Below are 20,868 nucleotides of genomic sequence, written 5' to 3'. Positions count from 1 at the left end.
GGCAATATTCCAAAAGAGGAAAATATTAGAATATTGCTAACCATACGATTCCTTAATTTAGAGCCGTTCCAAAGTTCAGCTTTGTTTTAGGGTCCAGGCTTTAGATCCCACAGATTGAGACACTGGCAGCCTGATATTTCTTACTCTGCCCTTGGAAACAATGGTATTTCCCATTTTCTGGGCTTATCCTAAAGGAGCTTATCAGATAAAATATTTTATTTTTTAACTTTAATTCCTCCAGAGCCGGGAGGGATTTGCGGTGATTTGCCAACTACTTTACAGATATGATTCATATCCCCCAAATTTATTGCTCATTTCCAAGTGTCCTGCATGTGTGAGAGATAACGCATTACAGATGAATCGCAGCAGAGACTGGGTGGTTGTAAATTCACAGCCGGAAGACTCCAAGTCATAATATACCGACGGCAGCGGAGCTATTGCACAGGGCATTGGTTCTGGTAGAGATCTTGTTTTCCATGTAGTGTACTTACTGGGTAGAATGATAACATCATCTCCTGCCTGTGGCAAAGTGGAGCCGTATCCTCCCCAGCCCTCACTTACTCCTGCCCAAGACTCGAGAGAAGACCACCTGAGAATAGGATGTGGTGGAGGACTTGGTGCTGTGGGACAAGAAACAATAAAAACAACACTTTATATCTTTATGGGAGTTGATGGAGAGCTCCAAATCTCCTTGCAAAGAAGTCACTGACAACATTCTTTCTACCGGCAGCCAACACAGTATGCTTTTCGGCTCCCTCTAGCGGTGGCTGCAGGCGGACAGATATTTTATTAGTACTCACCAAGCGTTGGCTGGATGCTTGTTTCTTCTGCTACGAGCTTCACTCTTACTTGTCCTTCCCCCTTAACTGCAACAAGTAATAAATAAAAGAGTCATTATGGTTTATGTTTACATTGATGCTGTTCTCATACATATTGGTTGAGTATCTGAGTTAGTTGGTCGGTGAAGAAGATAACTCTCTATCTCTTAGTTCCCCTCAGTGTTGGTTCTTTGGGACTGTAGGGTTCAAGCAGGCTCGCAGGATGCAGTGACGAGACACGAGACTGAATGTGGTTTGAAATAAACTTTTATAAATCTCAAGCCGCTGAGGCTAAGCTGAAGCAACAAAAGGGGTATCAACTATTTGTCCTCGCAGGGACTCAAAAAAGCATTGTAACCATAAAATAATACTCTTATCTTAACTGGAAACAACCCAGCTATTCCGGGTGTCAGAGACCACGATTGACCAAAATAGGAGTCCTTATTTTCTATAGCGCACTTCATCTTCCAGGCGTCGCTCAGGTTCGCAGATGCGACCGCTCAGGGGCCGCTGATGTGACTGCCTTGTAATCCTCGATTTCCCGGGTGGATTTGGGCTCGTCCAGCCCTGAAGAATCGGTGCAGGTGGGGCACAACAGGCCCTGAAGGACTGTGATGGTGGGGCGCAACAGGCCCTGAAGAAACTGGGACGGTGGGGGGCAACAGGCCCTGAAGTAACTGGAACGGTGGGGTGCAACAGGCCCTGAAGAAACTGGGACGGTGGGGAGCAAGAGGCCCTGAAGAAACTGGGACGGTGGGGTGCAACAGGCCCTGAAGAAACTGGGACGGTGGGGCGCAACAGGCCCTGAAGACACTAGGACGGTGGGGCACAACAGGCCCTGAAGAAACTGGGTCGGTGGGGATCTCCCAGGAGTCCTTTTTAGAGGCTCTTGTCCCCCAGCCTGGTCATGACGCAGTTCAAAAAAGCATAAATGTTACCAGACTTTGCTCAGTTCCCCCTCAGTGACCGGGATGGGGCTCTACGGCCGCCTATAGCGAGGTGGCGCCCCCTGTAGCCGGTGATGACAGGGCTGCAGCTGTGGGAGAAGGCCGGGGGCAGTGTCCTGGCCGCTGTACCGGAATGAAGTCTCGTCGCAGCGGTCGCCTGTGGTCCTGGTCCTGTCACACCACGGAGAGAATCAGCAGGTGTCACCTTATCTGAACGTATGCGGGGAGGGACTCCCGAAGAGAGTCTCTTACGTGTCAATTGTCGGTGAGTCTGAAGTTTTTCCTTCACAGTCTCCTGCCTGTCTCTCCTCAACACACCGTCAGTTACCTCAGTCCTCTCTCCGTCACACAGCTTCCTCTCCCCTGACAGGCTCTCTACCAACTGCCACCTGAGCGCGCCCCCTGCTCCTTTTGTCCTAACCTACCCCCTGTTGCCCTGACAACTTCAGTCGCATGTCTCCCTTTGTAATACCCCTGGTGTGGTTCCTTCAGTAACCCTGATGGCGGTCTCCTTGGTTCCGGCCCAATCACTATATGGGGGATGATTCCAGGCTCTACCTTCTGTCCTACAGAACATGTGACACCTACATATCATTTCATTATAATCTGTGTTACTATTGCGCACAGAGGGCAGATCATCCACAAAGTCTACGAGAAGCCAACTTTGTGTAAGTTAAAGGTCAACTGAAGGATTTTCTAATTTTACCAAATTTTTCAGGCCTTCTGTAGCTCCTCACTTTTATTATAACACTGCCCCCTGATTTCATCAGCCGTCTACTCCCCAACACCAATTTCACGTTCTTTTTCTTTACCCTCTCTCTTCCATTGCCAATTCTCTTTTTATCTTCTTTCCATTAATGTTCCCCTTTATCTCAGAATCCTGAGAAGAGCAGTGTATGGATTCATATGTTTTCCATAGTTCGGTTCACAATTCCACATGAAGCACCAAGAAGAGCAGTTCTGGCCAATCAATTCAGCAATCAGTGGCAGTCTTGGCAGCTGGACTGCCACCAATCAAAAGTTCTGACATGACACTATGGCATTTCAAAAATTTTTGGAAACTACAATGACACTTTAGAGGCTTAGTTGAGGTTTTGATCAATGGTGATCTAGCTGTTGAAATGCTCACTGGTTGCTGAAATGAATGAACAGAAGACTTCTCCTATGTGATCTGCCCCTTTGGTTATTTTTGAACTTGCTCAGATGTCGTTAGAATCACAAGAAGAGAAATGTATGGACTATACACTACCGTTAAAAGTTTGGGGTCACCCAGACAATTTTGTGTTTTACATGAAAACTTATACTTTTATTAATCAAATGAGTTGCCAAATGAATTTAAAATCTAGTCCAGACATTGACAAGGTTCGAAAAAAAGATTTTTATTTGAAATAATAATTTTCTCCTTCAAACTTTGCTTTCGTCAAAGAATGCTCCCTTTGCAGCAATTCCAGCATTGCAGCCCTTTGGCATTCTAGCAGTTAATTTGCTGAGGTAATCTGGAGAAATTTCACCCCATGCTTCCAGAAGCCCCTCCCACAAGTTGATTTGGCTTGATGGGTACTTTTTGTGTACCATGCGGTCAAGCTGCTCCCACAACAGCTCAATGGGGTTGAGATCTGGTGACTGTGCTGGCCACTCCATTACAGATAGAATACCAGCTGCCTGCTTCTTCCCTAAATAGTTCTTGCATAATTTGGACGTGTGCTTTGGGTCATTGTCCTGTTGTGGGATGAAATTGGCTCCAAATCCTCTCTTGCTGACAACTTTATCTTCCAAAAGGTAGGGGAGAAGACATGGGGAACTGCTACCTTGGATCTAATCCTTATAAACAGGGAGGAAATGGTTGATGAGGTAAAAGTGGCTGGGACCCTAGGAGGTAGCGACCATGCTATTTTAGAATTTTGGATAACTAGAGGAGGAAGACCTGTGAAGACTCAGATGTCAAGGTTAGACTTCAGAAAGGCAGATTTTAAGGGATTCAGAAAGAGAATTGGAGGGATCCAAAGGCTGGATATCCTTAAAGACAAAAATGTCCAGGAAGGATGGGAAATCTTGAAAAATGAAATTATCAAAGCACAATTGTTAACAATTCCAAAAAAATAGGGAAGAATAGGAAGCATTTAAGGAAACCAGGATGGATGAACACAGAACTTAAGCACATGCTAAAAAGGAAGAAAAAAATGTTTATAAAATGGAAAGAGGGAGGCATATCTAAAGAAGAATATAATGCTGTCTGCAGAACCTGCAGGGCACAAATCAGATTAACTAAAGCTGACAATGAATTGAGGCTTGCAAGAGATGTCAAAAGCAATAATAAAGGATTTTGGGGATATGTCAAAAGTAAAAGAAAAGTCAAAGATGCTATAGGATTTTTACAGGATGAAAATGATGAAATGGTAAGACAGGATGTTGAGAAGGCCGAACTTTTAAATTCCTATTTTGCATCTGTTTTCTCTGAGAAAGGAAATGTAATATCAACTGTTCTTCACTGTCCTATTAAGGGAATAGAAGAATCCAGGATATCTATAAACAGAAAGATAGTGAGGAAACACTTAGGTAACCTAAATGAATTCAAGTCTCCAGGTCCAGATGAATTACACCCCAGAGTACTGAAGGAGATAGCAGAAGAAATTTTTGAACCCCTCTCCATAATCTTTGAAAATTTTTGGAGAACAGGAGAAGTCCCAGAAGACTGGAGAAGAGCAAATGTTGTTCCTATCTTCAAAAAGGGGAAGAAGGTGGACCCAGGCAACTATAGACCGGTGAGTCTGAATTCTATACCAGGAAAGATCTTTGAACAAATTATTAAACAACATGTATGTCAGTACCTGGATAACAATGAAGTGATTAAACAGAGTCAGCATGGGTTTGTAACTAATAAGTCATTGTCAGACTAACTTAATTTACTTCTATGACGGAATCACTGATTGGGTGGATCAAGGAAATGCTGTAGATATAGTATATCTTGACTTCAGCAAAGCATTTGACAAAGTATCTCATACAATCCTTATTGAAAAAATGACTAAGTATGGAATGGACAAGGCATCTGTAAGGTGGATTCATAACTGGCTTAGCGATCGGACCCAAAGAGTGGTCGTAAATGGCTGCATATCCAGTTGGAAGAATGTCTCAAGTGGGGTACCACAGGGCTCTGTCCTGGGCCCTGTATTGTTCAACATCTTTATCAACGATTTAGATGAAGGAATTGAGGGTAAACTGATTAAATTTGCTGATTACACAAAGCTAGGAGGGATAGCTAATACTAGAGAAGAGAGAGAGGATTCAAAAAGATGTAAATAAACTGGAGCAGTGGGCAGCAACTAACAGAATGGTTTTTAACAGGGAAAAATGCAAAGTACTACATCTGGGCAATAAAAATGAAAAAAGCATATACAGAATGGGAGGAATAGGGCTAAGCAACAGCACATGTGAAAAAGACTTGGGTATACTAATAGATCACCGACTGAATATGAGTCAACAGTGTGATGCAGCAGCAAAAAAGGCAAATGCAATTCTAGGATGTATTAACAGAAGCATACAGTCTAGATCACGTGAAGTCATCATTTCCCTCTACTCCTCTTTGGTCAGACTTCATCTGGAATATTGTGTCCAGTTTTGGGCACCACATTTTAAAAAAAGACATCAACAAACTGGAGCAAGTTCAGAAAATAGCGACCAGAATGGTGACCGGTCTGCAAACCCTGTCTTATGAGGAAAGGTTGCAGGATTTGGGAATGTTTAGTTTGCAAAAGAGAAGACTGAGAGGAGACTTAATAGCTGTCTACAAATATCTAAAGGGCTGTCACATTGTAGAAGGATCATCTTTATTCTCATTTGCACAAGGAAAGACTAGAAGCAATGGGATGAAACTGAATGGGAGGAGACACAGATTAGATATTAGAAAAAACTTTTTGACAGTTAGAGTGATCAATGAGTGGAACAGGCTGCCACGAGAAGTGGCAAGTTCTCCTTCAATGGAAGTCTTCAAACAGAGGCTGCACAGACATCTGACTGGGATGATTTAGCGAATCCTGCTTTGAGCAGGGGGTTGGACCAGATGGCCCAGGAGGTCCCTTCCAACTCTACGATTCTATGATTCAATCAAGCGCTGTTCACAGGGTATGGCATGGTGCTGCAAAATGGAGTCATAGTCTTCCTTATTCAAAATCCATTTTACCTTGTACAAATCTCCCACTTTACCAGCACCAAAGCAACCCCAGACCATCGCATTACCTCCACCATGCTTGACAGATGGTGTCTGGCACTCTTCCAGCATCTTTTCAGTTGTTCTGTGTCTCACAAATGTTCTTCTGTGTGATCCAAACACCTCAAACTTGGATTCAATTTTCCAATCTTCCTCTGTCCAATGTCTGTGTTCTTTTGCCCATATTAATCTTTTCCTTTTATTAGCCAGTCTCAGATATGACTTTAACTTTGCCACTCTGCCCTGAAGGTCAGCATCACGGAGTCGCCTCTTAAATGTAGATGTTGACACTGGCATTTTGCGTGTACTATTTAATGAAGCTGCCAGTTGAGGACCTGTGAGGCGTCGATTTCTCAAACTGCAGACTCTAATGTATTTGTCTTGTTGCTCAGTTGTGCAGTCGGGCCTCCCACTTCTCTTTCTACTCTGGTTAGAGTCTGTTTGTGCTCTCCTCTGAAGGAAGTAGTACACACCATTATAGGAAATCTTCAGTTTCTTGGCAATTTCTCACATGGAATAGCCTTCATTTCTAAGAACAAGAATAGACTGTCGAGTTTCACATGAAAGTTCTTCTTTTCTGGCCATTTTGAGAGTTTAATGGAACCAACAAATGTAATGCTCCAGATTCTCAACTAGCTCAAAGGAAGGTTAGGTTTATAGCTTCTTTAATCAGCCAAACTATTTTCAGCTGTACTAACATACTTGCACAAGGGTTTTCAAGGGTATTCTAACCATCCATTAGCCTTTTTACACAGTTAGAAAACACAAAGTACCATAAGAACACTGGAGTGATTGTTGTTGGAAATGGGCCTCTATACACCTATGAAGATATTGCATTACAAACCAGACATTTGCAGCTAGAATAGTCATTTACCACATTAACAATGTATAGATTGTATTTCTGAATCATTTAATGTTAGCTTCATTGGAAAACACTGTGCTTTTCTTTCAAAAATAAGGAAATTTCTAAGTGACCCTAAACTTTTGAACAGTAGTGTATGATTTCAATAGATCTGTTCACCATTCTGCTTGCAACTTTCAGAATAGCTATTCTGGCCCTTCAATTCAGCAAAGTCTTGGCAACTTGACTACCACCGATCAAAACTTCTGACATGAAACTTTGGAGACTAAGGTTTTGATCATTGGTGGTCCAGCTTCTGAAACTCGACTGATCATAGAGGTGAAGAGGGCATAAGAGCTCTCCTTCGAGATGCAGGCAATGTGTTGAAAAGTTCTATTGAAAGAATACAAGTCCTGTACATTACTCTGCTCGTGTTGACAAGAAGAGCTAATCATACCCAAAGTGGCCCAGATCTCTATGGAAGTTATCTGGCTCTTTACTTCAGCTATCAGAGATGGGAAGTGGCTAGACCGCCACCGATCGAGATTTGTAACCTTTTACATTGTCATACGTTTCTGATACTATAGGCGAGCTCTAAAACACGTAAATAATAGCGCCTTGAAAAATAATGTGTTAAATGTCCAGTGAAAAAAATCCCTGAGCAATGCTAAATGGCAGCATGAACTTTACATAAAGTGTTTTCATGTTATTGGTGGTCTAAGATCATCAGACGCATTTAGGACATATCACAAGACCATTATGGCTACAATAAGCTAGCGAATATGTTAGTAAAGTTTGTCCTTTAATCTTTTCTTGCACTGTGCTATATTTGTGTTGCACAGATATTTCTGGACTTAATGTAGACTTAGATGAAGGATATTTATCATCGATTTGTGCCCAAAACTTTGCACAATTTGTGGCATTTCCTTGTTATTCATATGTGAACCAAATGTATCAATGCGTTACGTCACTTAGTACACAATTTGTTTTAATACCTATACCAAAAGTTAAAAATGACAAAAAAGGGAGATGGGTTTCCTTTTAGGGCAACGTATGGTATATTTTTGACAGTTTGACAGGTCATTGTCGTATTGAATCCTTATAATTTCCAATATTCGTTTGCCACCAGCAAGAACGCCTTTCTTCATATTCACAGACTGCAAAGCCCTAAATATTTAGTCCCGCTCTCCGCTGACAAGTGGATATAATTGTATGAAATGTAGACAATACTCTGTGAGCTCAACACATGAGCAGTTTCCTCACCCGTCCCAACACATGTTCTTGGCCTAGCTCCCTTCTCCTCTGGCTGCTTCAATTTGCTGTACTGTAGTCCATGGTGGGTTTCACAGATAGCCCAGAAAACTCCTCTGACATCATCACCCTAGGTGTTTTAACCTGACATGAAGCAGCCAGATTTCCAAGGTTAGCAGAGTTTACTAGATGTTGTCTACACCAAGCTCTCAACAACTCTTCACAACTGTTTTCCGTTTTGTTAGGTAGTCTTTGCATCTCACCGAGCATGTCAGCAGAGACATAAATGTGACAGAGAAATACATTCAGTTCAGTATCTTGCAGCAGAGAAAAGGTTGATGGCAGCGATATACCAGAAGTAAATGCATTTTCTTCTGGTATGTTGCTGCCATCAACCATTGCCCTGCTGGAGAATACCAGATGGAAGTTACATCTCCGTTATAGCACTACCATTACGTATTTCCCTGTTTTATGATTTCAGACTGTATTTTCTTCTCTGTTACTACTGTTTAACAATTTCTCTACCAGAAGATACCAGAATGCATTCCTGTGATTAACTGATTCCCTCCCAGATGGTACTGATTTTCTATATGGTTATTTTTTACTATGTGTATCAATACACCAAATTCTAATTCATCTGTTGTACCTGCTTTACTTGTTTGTCAGCTGTCCTGCATAATCTGTTGATTGATGTGTCACTCATCAAGACCTGCTCTGCTGCAATATTGCCTCCAGTCCATGATGATGACCCAGACTTACAGCCTAGAGAATGAATCCACCTAACCAGTTGAGCCATAACAATCAGCAGCTGCTCAAATTTCTACAATGTTTCACTCTGGACCTTAGTTTACATAGCATTTTCTGGATGGGTAAAATAGTGTCCACTTCTTAGCTAGGAGCAGTACTAAATATGTTGCCTCTGAATGATAACAAGAGTGGTCTTGTGGTACTAGCAGGTACGCAGGATGCAGTGTCAAGACGTGAGACGGTTTTGTGCTTTTGGTAACAACTTTTATAGGTAACTATCCGCAGGGATAGTCTAAGCAACCGACCAAAATAACAGGAATTGTCCTCGCAGGTACTCAATACAAGTCAACACGGAAATCTAAGAACACGACTAAGTCTGGCAAAGCCGGTCACTATAGGGCTGCGGTATGGCCGACTACGGGTCCTTAACTATATAGTCCTTAACCGGCTCGACGTCCCTCGGCGTCCCGGACGATGGTTCTTCGACGTAGCAGCCGCTGGGCCCAGCCGCTGAAGATCTTTCGTAGTCTTCGAGCGTTCCAACGCTCTGGTGAAGCAGGGGCACAACAGGCCCTGGAGGAGTCCTTGGACAGATGGGCCGCAGCCCCTAGATAGGGGCAAGCAGTGGCGATGCGGGGTGGCGGCTGGCAGGCCACCTGCGCAGCCAGCGACTGCAACGGAGGACCCGCGGCAAGCAGCGGCCCGGCCTTTGTCGCGGACTGGAGCGGGACAGTGGTGGCCGCCGACGGCACAGAACTAGCCGCGGCCACGGGTAGAAGCAGGGTGGCTGCAGGCGGTGGGAGACAGGCCGCAGCCTCGGGCTGAAGTGAGGTGGCAGCGGCTGCTGGTGTCTGCGGGCAGGTCACAGCCACGGGCAGGAGCAAGGCAGCAATGGCCGCTGGTGTCCGCAGGCAGGCTACAGCCACGGGCAGGAGTGAGGCAGCAACGGCCACGAGTGATCACGGGCAGGCCACAGCCGCGGGCTGGAGGAAGGCTGCAGCGGCTGCTGGTGGATGCGGGGCAGCGGTTCTCAGATGGTTTTCTCGGTGTCATCCCACTGATGTCCAGGGGGAGTATCTCTCCTGTCTCTGGCCTCCTTCCTGGCTCCGGTAAGTCACTCTGGCTCTCAGTCGCTCCCACGGTCTCCTGCTCCTTCTTTCTCGTTCTGCTGACTCACTGTGACTTGCGTTCCCCGCCCCTTTTATATTGTCTCCTCCCTCAGCCCACCTGTCAGTCTCCACGGTCCATCCCTGAACTCTGTCCCCTGGAAACAGATTCCCCCAGAACCCAGGTGACGGTCCCCTTGGTTCCGACCCGGACACTCGGCGGGGACCCTCTCTCCCACACTCCCCCACCCTGTATGCTCGCCAGTCCTCGGGCGAGGGCTTTAATAGACTTGAGTTAGTCTTTGGAGACGACAGTTCTTGTCGCCATATGAACTGGTCCTGTTCGTAGCGTTCAGGGGGTTTGCCAGCTGTTGACCGCTCGGAGCGTCTAAGTTCGACTGTGGTGGAGCTTTCTGGGGTGGTGGATGGTGGTAGGTTGGTCGATTCTGGTGGGCTAACTGGGTCTGCTGCAATGTCACAACTTGGAGGGCCCGCAGATGTGGCTGGGAAGTCCTCTTTGTCATCCAGGTCCCAGACCGTTGATGGGGGATCAGCTCGGGTCGCATGGGATCAGTGGATGCACAGGGGCGCAACATATTTCGGTGCACAGTACGAGTGAGAGGTGCATCATTTCCTTCGGATTGTATTTCATACACAGGCCCGTCGGGGCTTATCCGGCGCAACACTCGGTACGGGTTCTCCTCCCACCATGGTTCTAACTTGTTTTGGGGGCGTTGATCTAGTACGAGTACCCGATCCCCAGTCTGGAAGTCAATTGGTGGGGGCAGCGCTCCCCCCGGGTGTTCGAGATCCTAGAGCTTTGTATAGACGATTCGGTGGAGGGTCTGCAGCCGCTGCCGGTGGTTTCGGACCCACGAGGATACTCCAGTCCAGGGTTGGGGTTCCTCCTGGTTTAACTCCACTTCCATGATTCCTTTGCCTTCCCGTCCAAACAGCAATGAGTAGGGGGTGTAAACAGTCACTCGCTGCATCCGGTTATTATATGCCCACACCAGCTCAGGGACGTATGCAGGCCAGCGGGCCTTTCGGTCACTCTCCAGGGTACGCAGCATTTGGATTAGTGTTCGATTGAATCGTTCGCAAGCTCTGTTTCCCTGCGGGTGGTATGGTGTCGTCCGAGACTTATCGATACCGTAGAGATGATGTAGTTCTACCATGGCTCTTCCTAGGAAGCACGCTCCTTGGTCCGAATGTATTTGTTGCGGGCAGCCGTACACTTGGATAAAGTTTTTACAAATCGCATAGGCGGCCGACTCCGCTGTCTGGTCTCAGGTGGGGGTGACCACGGCGATCTTGGTGAAATAATCCACCATAACGAGACAATATTCATACCCCTTGTAGGCAGGACCTATGGTCAGATAGTCCACTGTGAGGAGCTCCAGGGGAGCTGATGTTACAATTGTCTGCACCGGGGCTCATTGCGCGGGAGGTTTAGCGAGCTCGCACGGGCGGCAGGTTCGGCAAACTTCTTCCACAGCAACGTGTAAGCGTGGATGGTACACTATCTGCTGCAACCATTGCAAAGTCTTTTGATCACCAAAGTGATCCCCCTTTTCATGGACTTCCCGAGCCAATTGGCTGAGATGGGTTCCGGGCACGATCACCTGCCATATTGTAGCAGACGTTGTTCGTGACACGACTCTCCGATATAAAAGTCCCTTTTTGATGACTAGTTTCTCCCACTGGCGCAACATCAGCAACATATCCTGGGTCAAAGTCTGCCTCTGTGAGCCAGTGGGCAGTTTGCCAGTGGCCACCCATCGGCGCAGGAGTCCAATTTCTCCATCTTCCTGCTGCTGCTGGATCCACTTGTCGCGTGGCTGTTCCAGCAGTCCCCCTAAGGGTCCAGGATGAGGTGCTTCTTGCGCGGCGGTGGTGAGGGCGAACGGTGCCTCTTCTCCTTCTAATTCGTCGTCTCGATTCCTCCCTGGGGTGGTGTGTCAGATTCTGGAGAGTGCGTCAGCTTGCACGTTTTCAGCCCCTCTTTTGTAGATGATCATGTAGTTGAACTTGGCCATCCTAGCCACCCACCGCTGCACCAGGGCCCCCAGTTTGGCATTCTCCAAATGGGCTAGTGGATTGTTGTCAGTCCGCACCACCACCTCGGAGCCCGCCAGATACTCTACGTACCACTCCGTCATTGCCCACACTACCACGAGGAGCTTGAGCTTAAAGGAACTGTAATTGTCTGGGTTGCATTTGGAGTCATGCAGCGACCGGCTACCATAGGCGATCACTTTCTCTCGGCCGTTCTGCACCTGTGACAACACAGCTCCTAGTCCCTGGAGTCTCCCGTCGGTATGCAGGATGAACGGTTGCGAGAAATCCGCATACGCCAATACTGGTGCTTCCTAGAGCGCAGATTTGATATCTTGAAACGCATCCTCTTGCGGTTGCTGCCACTGGACCTTCCGTCCATTCACCCCAGCTGGAGTCCCCTTCAGCAGGTCCTGCAGGGCTTAGGTTCGGCGTGCAAAATTCTTCACGAACCGACGGTAGTAGCCGGCCAACCCCAGGAAGGCCCGCACGTCTTTCACCATCTCGGGGGTAGGCCACCCCTGGATGGCAGCAACCTTTTCCAGGAATGGTCTGACACCCTCCGCCGAGACGGTATGCCCCAGATATTCAATCTGGGTGTGGAACAGGTGGCATTTCTGGGGCTTTACCTTCAACCGGTACTTCTGCAGCCAGCCGAGCACCTGCCCCAACCACCGCAGGTGGACCTCGAACGTGGCGGAATAGATGATGATATCGTCCAGGTATATCAACGTGGCTTCAAAGTTGAGGTCTCCTAGACACCGCTCCATCAACCGCTGGAAGGTTCCTGGGGCGTTGGCCAGCCCGAACGGCATCCGATTAAACTCGAACAGTCCCATGGGAAGGATAAATGCCGTCTTGGCTCTGTCTTCCTCTGACATCAGCACCTGCCAGTACCCACTGGCCAGGTCTAGTGTTGAGAAGTACGTTGCGTTCCCCAAGGCGGAGAGACTCTTCTATGTGGGGCAGTTGATACGAGTCCTTGATGGTGCAGGCGTTCACCTTTCGGTAATCCACACAAAAATGCAGAGTACCATCTTTTTTGCGATCCAGTACAATGGGGGCCGCCCAGGGGCTCTGGCTTTCTCATATGACCCCCTTCCGAAGCATTTGAGCTAATAGGGTTTTCACTTCCTGGTATAGCTGCAGTGGAATTTGCCGATATCGCTTCTGGATGGGGGCCGCTCCTGCCGTGGGGATCCCATGCGTGATGGCCGTGGTACATCCAAAGTCATCCTCATGACTGGTGAAAGCACTGTAATATTGTCCGAGAAGTGTCTCTACCTGGAGAAGTTGGGCTGGCGCTAGGCCGGAAAGTTCGGCCCGCATTCTCTCCGCATTCTCTCCTGAGTCGAGGATACGGCAGTCTGTAGGGTCCATATCATTACTGCCCAAGGATCTTCGGGCCGCACCTTCAACTGGACCGCGGGGTCAGGCAGCATCTCCTCCAAAGGCCTTACTAGTTTGGCCATTTCAGCCCAGGGCTTCAAGGCGATATCTTGGTCTTCCAGGTTGACACCACGCACCAGGACGGTCCCTTCCCACACCGTGGCCAGGGAGCGGGCTACCAGTATGCCAGGGTGCAGGCGCTCTGAGTAGCATGGTTCCACCTGCACCTCCACGCCCTGCAGTGGCATCGGGGCGCGGATCGGCAGGGCCATCACTGTCTGCCCTGGAGGAAGCACGAGCGGGGGAGCCGCCGCCGCGATGACTTTGCCCAGCGCCTCACCCTCCTGGCACTCCTGGAGCACTCTTGGGCGGAATGTCCAAATTCTCCACAATCGTAACAGGCGAATGGTCATGGGGACCAACTTGGGTGAGGGCCGCGATGGTTCATGCCTCCTTTACCCGGCCCTGGACGACTCCTTGTGGCCTCTTTCTTGGTTTCGGCCAATTCACCTTTAATACTCTGTATCTCTTGCTTCACCTCTTGTACCCAGTCCTACGGATACTTTGATACTCCGTGCCATCCCCACGGGGACCGTCACCTCTTGCTCCTGTTCCTGAACACGTACCTCCTTCCCTATTTCTGAAAAGGTCAGATGTGGGTCCACTCGCACCCGCTCTCGCAAAGTCTGTCTTGTTAGGTTTTCTTGTAACCGGGTCACTAACAGGTCACGTAATGTTACGTCCACGGTCCCCACGCTCACCCCATCCTTCCTTTCAATGGCTAAAAACAGTTCCTGCAAAGCATTCATATACTGGGTCACTGTTTCCCCCTCTTTCTGCTTGCGACTAAACATCCGGGTTCTCAGTTCCCCCACATCAGTTGGGTCTCCATAGGTCTCTTCTAAGATCTGTACCCTGACGAAGGTGTTTCGCTTCCCCTGGGGCCTCAACATTACGGAATCCCGTGCTTCCCCGTCCAACGCCATCAGGGCCACTTTTGCCTCTAGGTCAGGGGTAAGCGGATGCATCCTAAATAACCCACACATTCGCTCCGTCCAGCCCCACAGCATAGCATTGCTGCCGTTAGAACCTGGGTAGATTGCTTAGCATAGCCCCCAAAGAAATGCTGGGTCGGGGGCCCTCATTGTCCGTGCTCAGAGACTGCATCCTGCCGACTACGCCAAATGTGGTACTAGCAGGTATGCAGGATGCAGTGTCGAGACGCGAGACGGTTTTGTGTTTTTGGTAACAACTTTTATAGGTTTATAGGTAACTATCCGCAGGGATAGTCTAAGCAACTGACCAAAATAACAGGAGTTGTCCTCGCAGGGACTCAATACAAGTCAACACGGAAATCTAAGAACACGACTAAGTCCAGCAAAGCCGGTCACTATAGGGCTGCGGTTTGGCCGACTATGGGTCCTTAACTATATAGTGTCACTTAACCGGCTCGACATCCCTCGGAGTCCTGGACGATGGTTCTTCGGCGTAGCAGCCGTTGGGCCCAGCCGCTGAAGATCTTTTGTAGTCTTCGAGCGTTCCAACACTCCGGTGAAGCAGGGGCACAACAGGCCCTGGAGGAGTCCTTGGACAGATGGGCCGCAGCCCCCGGATAGGGGCAAGCAGCGGCAATGCGGGCTGGCGGCTGGCAGGCCACCTGCGCAGCCAGTGACTGCAACGAAGGACCCGCGGCGAGCAACGGCCCGGCCCTTGCCGCGAACTGGAGAGGGGCAGTGGTGGCCGCCGACGGCACAGAACTAGCCGTGGCCACCGGTAGAAGCGGGGCAGCTGCGGGCGGCGGAAGACAGGCCGCAGCCTCTGGCTGAAGTGAGGCGGCAGCGGCTGCTGGTTTCCGCGGGCAGGCCACAGCCGTGGGCAGGAGTGTGGCGGCAACGGCCACTGGTGTCTGCGGGCAGGAGCGAGGCGGCAACGACCGCGAGTGACCGCGGGCAGGCCGCAGCTGCGGGCTGGAGGAAGTCGCTCTGGCTCTCAGCCGCTCCCACGGTCTCCTGCTCCTTCTGTCTCGCTCTGCTGACTCACTGTGACTCGCGTTCCCCGCCCCTTTTATATTGGCTCCTTCCCCAGCCCACCTGTCAGTCTCCACGGTCCGTCCCTGAACTCTGTCCCCCAGAAAGTTTCCCCCGGAACCCAGGTGACGACCCGGACACTCGGCGGGGACCCTCTCTCCCACAGTCTCATTCACTGACACAGCAACACATAAAAGGTGAAAAATAGAAATCCAAGTGTAAAAAACAGTTTTATAACCTTACATTAACAGAGATTAGGTTTTATTAATATAAAATCAGAGACCCCTTTAAGAGCATACAGCTTATTCAACCTGAGTTATGAAGTTCAATGTATACACAGTATGCGGTTAGTTCCTCAGCTCCCTCTAGTGGTGATGACAGAATTTAAACTTATAACTTTAAGACTTTGCAGGGGATTTGGAGTTTTGTATCAGTAAAACAGACCTATCGCCCCATTTAACGAAATATTAGGAAAATATTCAGTAAGGATTAAAAATCTATTTAGTTTAAAAAAAATATATATAACAGTTGTATAAGGATGGATATTCACTTTAAGTAGTGCTAAAACCTAGTCGAATAATTCTGCTTTTGAAGCCACTTTTTCAGGCATCCAGGCCATCTGAAAATGATCTGCGCCAGCCATTCCTCCCCCTGTACCTTTTCCTCAATAGATTTTGAAAATCTAATGTCTCCAGAAATTGTGATCACCATCAATGACATGACTCAACGTATAATAATCTGCAGATCTTAGAACACTTTGAATGTCAAATAGGATTATTGTAGGAGTATCTGAAATCATTATTGATCCGCTGCACTCGTGCCGGCCAGGCCATGCGGTGATAGGCTACACAAACCATAAAGCTGTAATGATCGAAAAAAGGTCCAAAATTCTGTTCTGATCAATTTCATAACAATTTACAATCTGCAGAATCTCAGATTAAACAGTATGGTGCAGATATTACATTTTTTCTTCTTCTAAATTGTTACAGGATATGCTTTATTGAAGGGACAAGACTGTCGGAGGATTGGCAGATGGAACACCTGCCCTAGGTCCGGATAGATATGAAGGTACACTGAGGTTCAGGATAAGGTATCTGGAGGTGTGTCCCATCCTTCTCCTGTCTGTGATACCTGACATTTTGCATAAACATGTCATTTTTTTTCACCTGGTGTAAATGCTGCTGTTCTCTTGAATCTGGCAATGTGTTTCTTTCGTTCCTGTGCCGCTCCGTTCCTGAACTATTGCCCCTCTTCCTTGTATGTCCATCTACCTTGGTGTGATCATAAAACCATACCCACAGAGAAGAATTCTGGAGAACACACCGTTAGCTATGAAGTCTAGAATGACATACAAGGAAGAAGAGGTCATATATCAGGAATGGAGAGCCGCAGGAAGAAAAGAAAAACATCAGTGGACTCAGAAGGACTGCGGTAATTTGTCATGCATGCAGGTTGTACCCATGGTTCTTGGACCCTCTGTGCCATGGGGACAGGCTTGATTAGGAGAGGCATAACTAAGCCACTACCTGGTGCTCACTGGAGCTCCTGATGGTTGAGTCAGGCTTGAGCTGCAGTTAGCCAGGTAACACTCCTAGGGTGTCCCTGGCACCGCAGATGCAGGTCCCAGGAGTAGGTTCACTCAACGGGAACACGGGAGCGGAATCACAGACAGGAAGAACTCGGAGACTGACGGACAGTTCAGACAACGTGGACTTTGGAAATAGGTACTCGTTCAGACACACAGGTCTCGGGAAATGGTTCAGGTACCACCGATGCGGCTACAGGGTTCAGGTATAACCTTCACAGGACTACAGGGACAGTACAGGATATGGAAATAACTATATTAGAATAAGAATGGGGGACCTGGCAACATACAGTTGCACACACCAACTACCACTAAACAACTATAGGGGTTGCTCAGGCACCTTCCTAATGGGGTGGGAGCCTTTTATAAAAGATGCCTCCCAGCTTTTGGCTGAGGGCTTCTTTGCATGTGCATGCACTGCCCCTATATGAGCAGGGGAGCGTACACGTACTAGGCATGCCGCCTGAAGTCAGAATGGCATACACAGGAGGAGTGTGAGGACGCTGCCACAATCAGGGAGGTGTGTTCCTGTGTCCCAGCGTGCAGGAAAGAGGGGAGCCATGCAGGAGTGACAGCAATTGGTGCTACACAACTACACCAGGTAAAAAGTGTGAATCTTTTTGACAGGGAACGGGTCCTCATTAAAGGAGTTGTCCACTATTAGGACAATCCCTTCTCATACTCCATGATAAAATAAAAAACCTATACTCACCTCCCGTGCCGGCGCCATTCCCACAGTGTCAGCATGCGCTCTCCCCAAGGCTCTCGTGCAGTTGTTGTGACACATGACCCCGGCGCCAATCAGCGCTGGCATCTCTGTTCCCGCCTTTGGACAAATTGAACATGAAGAGGAAGTCACAGATCAGCTTCCTCTTCATGTTCAATTTTGTCCGAAGGCCTAGAAGGACCCAGCTAGTCACATGATGTCATAGACATGGAAAAGAGAAGAATTATCAGGGAAGAAAGGCAAAATGAGCAATTGTAAGTGCACAGTGCTCTATAATAAGATGATTGCAATATATTAAGAGGCTACAAACTTCGACAGGAGTGCTGCTTTAAGTAAAAACATGTCCTCAAAATGTGGACAATCCCTTTAAATCATCAATAGTCAGTATAATAATAAAGCCCCTACTGTAACAATAGTTGACCGAAGTTTCCACTGTCGGATGCATCACCGTTTCCCCCACTCAGCAGTCCGGGGACTTCGCTTGATACAACATTTTGCATAATTTAAGACCCATTTATTCTTCATCAATCTTTTTTGGAGAAACGTGGAATATTTTTTTTTTGCCGGGGTTCCCATGGTAATCAAGCACATTTAAAGAGACTAAGGGTTCATTAATTCTAGGAGTTCAATGAATTAGTGGAAATAATGAAGACTTCAATCTTTGGGATAATTACATTTGGCTCGGTAAGCAGCATATGCTGATCTGCCCGGTGAGAATGTCCCAATTAAATAATCAGCGCCGGCTAACCTTACACCCAATTAATAAGAAATCCAGGGGAACAATGACACCTATCCGGACGGACCAACCCCCCCCCCCACATGGTCACCAGATTCCTCAGCAGGTCAATGGGACCACCATCCCCTTTAAATAGCAAAATAAATCACCAATAGTAAAAAAAAAACTAAGAAACGTACTGGGTGAAATCTAATAATGTTGATTTCAGAAAGTTCTTTTTGGATCTTGGAAACTGCCAATTTTCATTTTTTTTGCGCTCACGTTTCTTTTCTCTTCTTCCAAGAGCCATAACTTTTTTTAATTTTCCCTTTTTTTTATTGTGGGACGAGTTGTAATTTAGTTAAAATTCTGAACATTGTAAAAAAAAAAAAATAAAATTGGCTTTTGCCGCCATTTTTCCAAGACCCGTAACATTGTATTTCTCTGTTTTTTTATTACGAAGCCAGATGTAGCTTTTATCGTAATCAGTTTGGGTCACAAATTACGTCTTGGTCACTTTTTATTACATTTTTGGGAGAGCGACCAAATAAAGGATAATTTGGTATTTCAGTTTTCTTCTTCATGACTCTTTAAACTTTTTGTTATCTTTATTTTTAACTGGAGAAATTTGTTTTTCAATGTTTTTTTTTTGCATCTTTTCAAATTTTTATATTGTACATTTTAGCCGTCCATAGGGGATTTGACTGTGAAATTGTTTGATTGCTTGTAATGTGTATTACAATGTGTCAGTGTTATAGTTTATAGAATAAATCAGACTCCAGTGCTGCCAGAGTGTGGCTGTATATCACAGGAATACCCAGAAGGCAGAGGAATGGTAACACATAGGCGATCTCATCTCCTCATGGGAGGGACCATGTCCCCACTGATCAGCTGCTGGCAAATCACATAGCAGGAGGAAGGGAGCGGAGCCAGAATAGCTCCATACACCACGTGCTGGCCACTAGATAGATAGATAGATAATAGATCGATAGATAGATAGATAGATAGATAGATAGATGATAGATACATAGATACTGGATCGATAGATAGCTAGATAATAAATAGAGATGATAGATACTAGATCGATCGATAGATAGATAATAGATAGAGATGATAGATAGATACTAGATCGATAGATAGATAGATAATAGATAGAGATGATAGATACTAGATCGATAGATAGCTAGATAATAAATAGAGATGATAGATAGATACTAGATCGATAGATAGATAGATAATAGATAGAGATGATAGATAGATACTAGATCAATAGATAGATAATAGATAGAGATGATAGATAGATACTAGATCGATAGATAGATAGATAATAGATAGAGATGATAGATATATACTAGATCGATAGAGAGATAGATAGATAATAGATAGAGATGATAGATAGATACTAGATCAATAGATAGATAATAGATAGAGATGATGGATAGATACTAGATCGATAGATAATAGATAGAGATGATAGATAGATACTAGATCGATAGAGAGATAGATAATAGATAGAGATGATAGATACATAGATACTAGATCGATAGATAGCTAGATAATAAATAGAGATGATAGATAGATACTAGATCGATAGATAGATAGATAGATAGATAATAGATAGAGATGATAGATAGATACTAGATCAATAGATAGATAATAGATAGAGATGATAGATAGATAGATACTAGATCGATAGATAGCTAGATAATAAATAGAGATGATAGATAGATACTAGATAGATAGATAGATAATAGATAGAGATGATAGATAGATACTAGATCAATAGATAGATAATAGATAGAGATGATAGATAGATACTAGATCGATAGATAGATAGATAATAGATAGAGATGATAGATAGATACTAGATCGATAGAGAGATAGATAATAGATAGAGATGATAGATAGATACTAGATCGATAGATAGAGAGATAGATAATAGATAGAGATGATAGATAGATACTAGATCGATAGATAGAGAGATAGATAATAGATAGAGATGATAGATAGATAGATACTAGATTGATAGAGAGATAGATAATAGATAGAGATGATAGATAGATAGATACTAGATTGATAGAGAGATAGATAATAGATAGAGATGATAGATAGATAGATACTAGATCGATAGATAGATATAGAATAGATAGGTAATAGATAGAGATGATAAAGAAATATGTATTGATCTGTTGGATTCAGAGGACATGATGGTATTTTTTTGGATGAAAAGGGTAATTTCTGATATTTGTTGAAAGTACAAAAAAAATACAGTACTGCAGACAGACACAATACATCATGTAAGCTCTAACGTTCCCCTATGTAGCAGATATTCTAGAACACCGAGGATTTCGCCTCCAGGTCTTTTTGAGAGGAGCAATCGTTGGGACAAACCTCCTGGTGCCTATTGTTTAGTTTGACTTTGCGCCCACAAGCCAGAAGAAAAGCTGCGTCCT

The 20,868-nt window shown here is 46.0% G+C and overlaps 1 protein-coding gene across 1 annotated transcript in view; it reads right to left on the bottom strand.

Annotated features, from left to right (window-relative positions):
- LOC141098644 (fibrocystin-like) overlaps positions 1 to 20,868 on the bottom strand; it is a 475,648-nt gene that overhangs the window by 39,944 nt on the left and 414,836 nt on the right. Inside the window, exons 17-18 of the mRNA XM_073586616.1 lie at positions 801 to 866; positions 492 to 620 (exon numbers count right to left, since the gene is read on the bottom strand). Of these exons, the coding sequence (XP_073442717.1) occupies positions 492 to 620; positions 801 to 866 (195 nt within the window). The remainder of the gene's footprint in view (positions 1 to 491; positions 621 to 800; positions 867 to 20,868) is intronic.

The sequence above is a fragment of the Dendrobates tinctorius genome, unplaced genomic scaffold (assembly GCF_039654945.1).
Source record: "Dendrobates tinctorius isolate UK_male_01 unplaced genomic scaffold, ASM3965494v1 ptg000093l, whole genome shotgun sequence".
Classification (NCBI taxonomy): Eukaryota; Metazoa; Chordata; class Amphibia; order Anura; family Dendrobatidae; genus Dendrobates; species Dendrobates tinctorius.
Note: the sequence above shows the minus strand (reverse complement) of the source record. Positions and strands in the feature narration are given on the sequence as shown.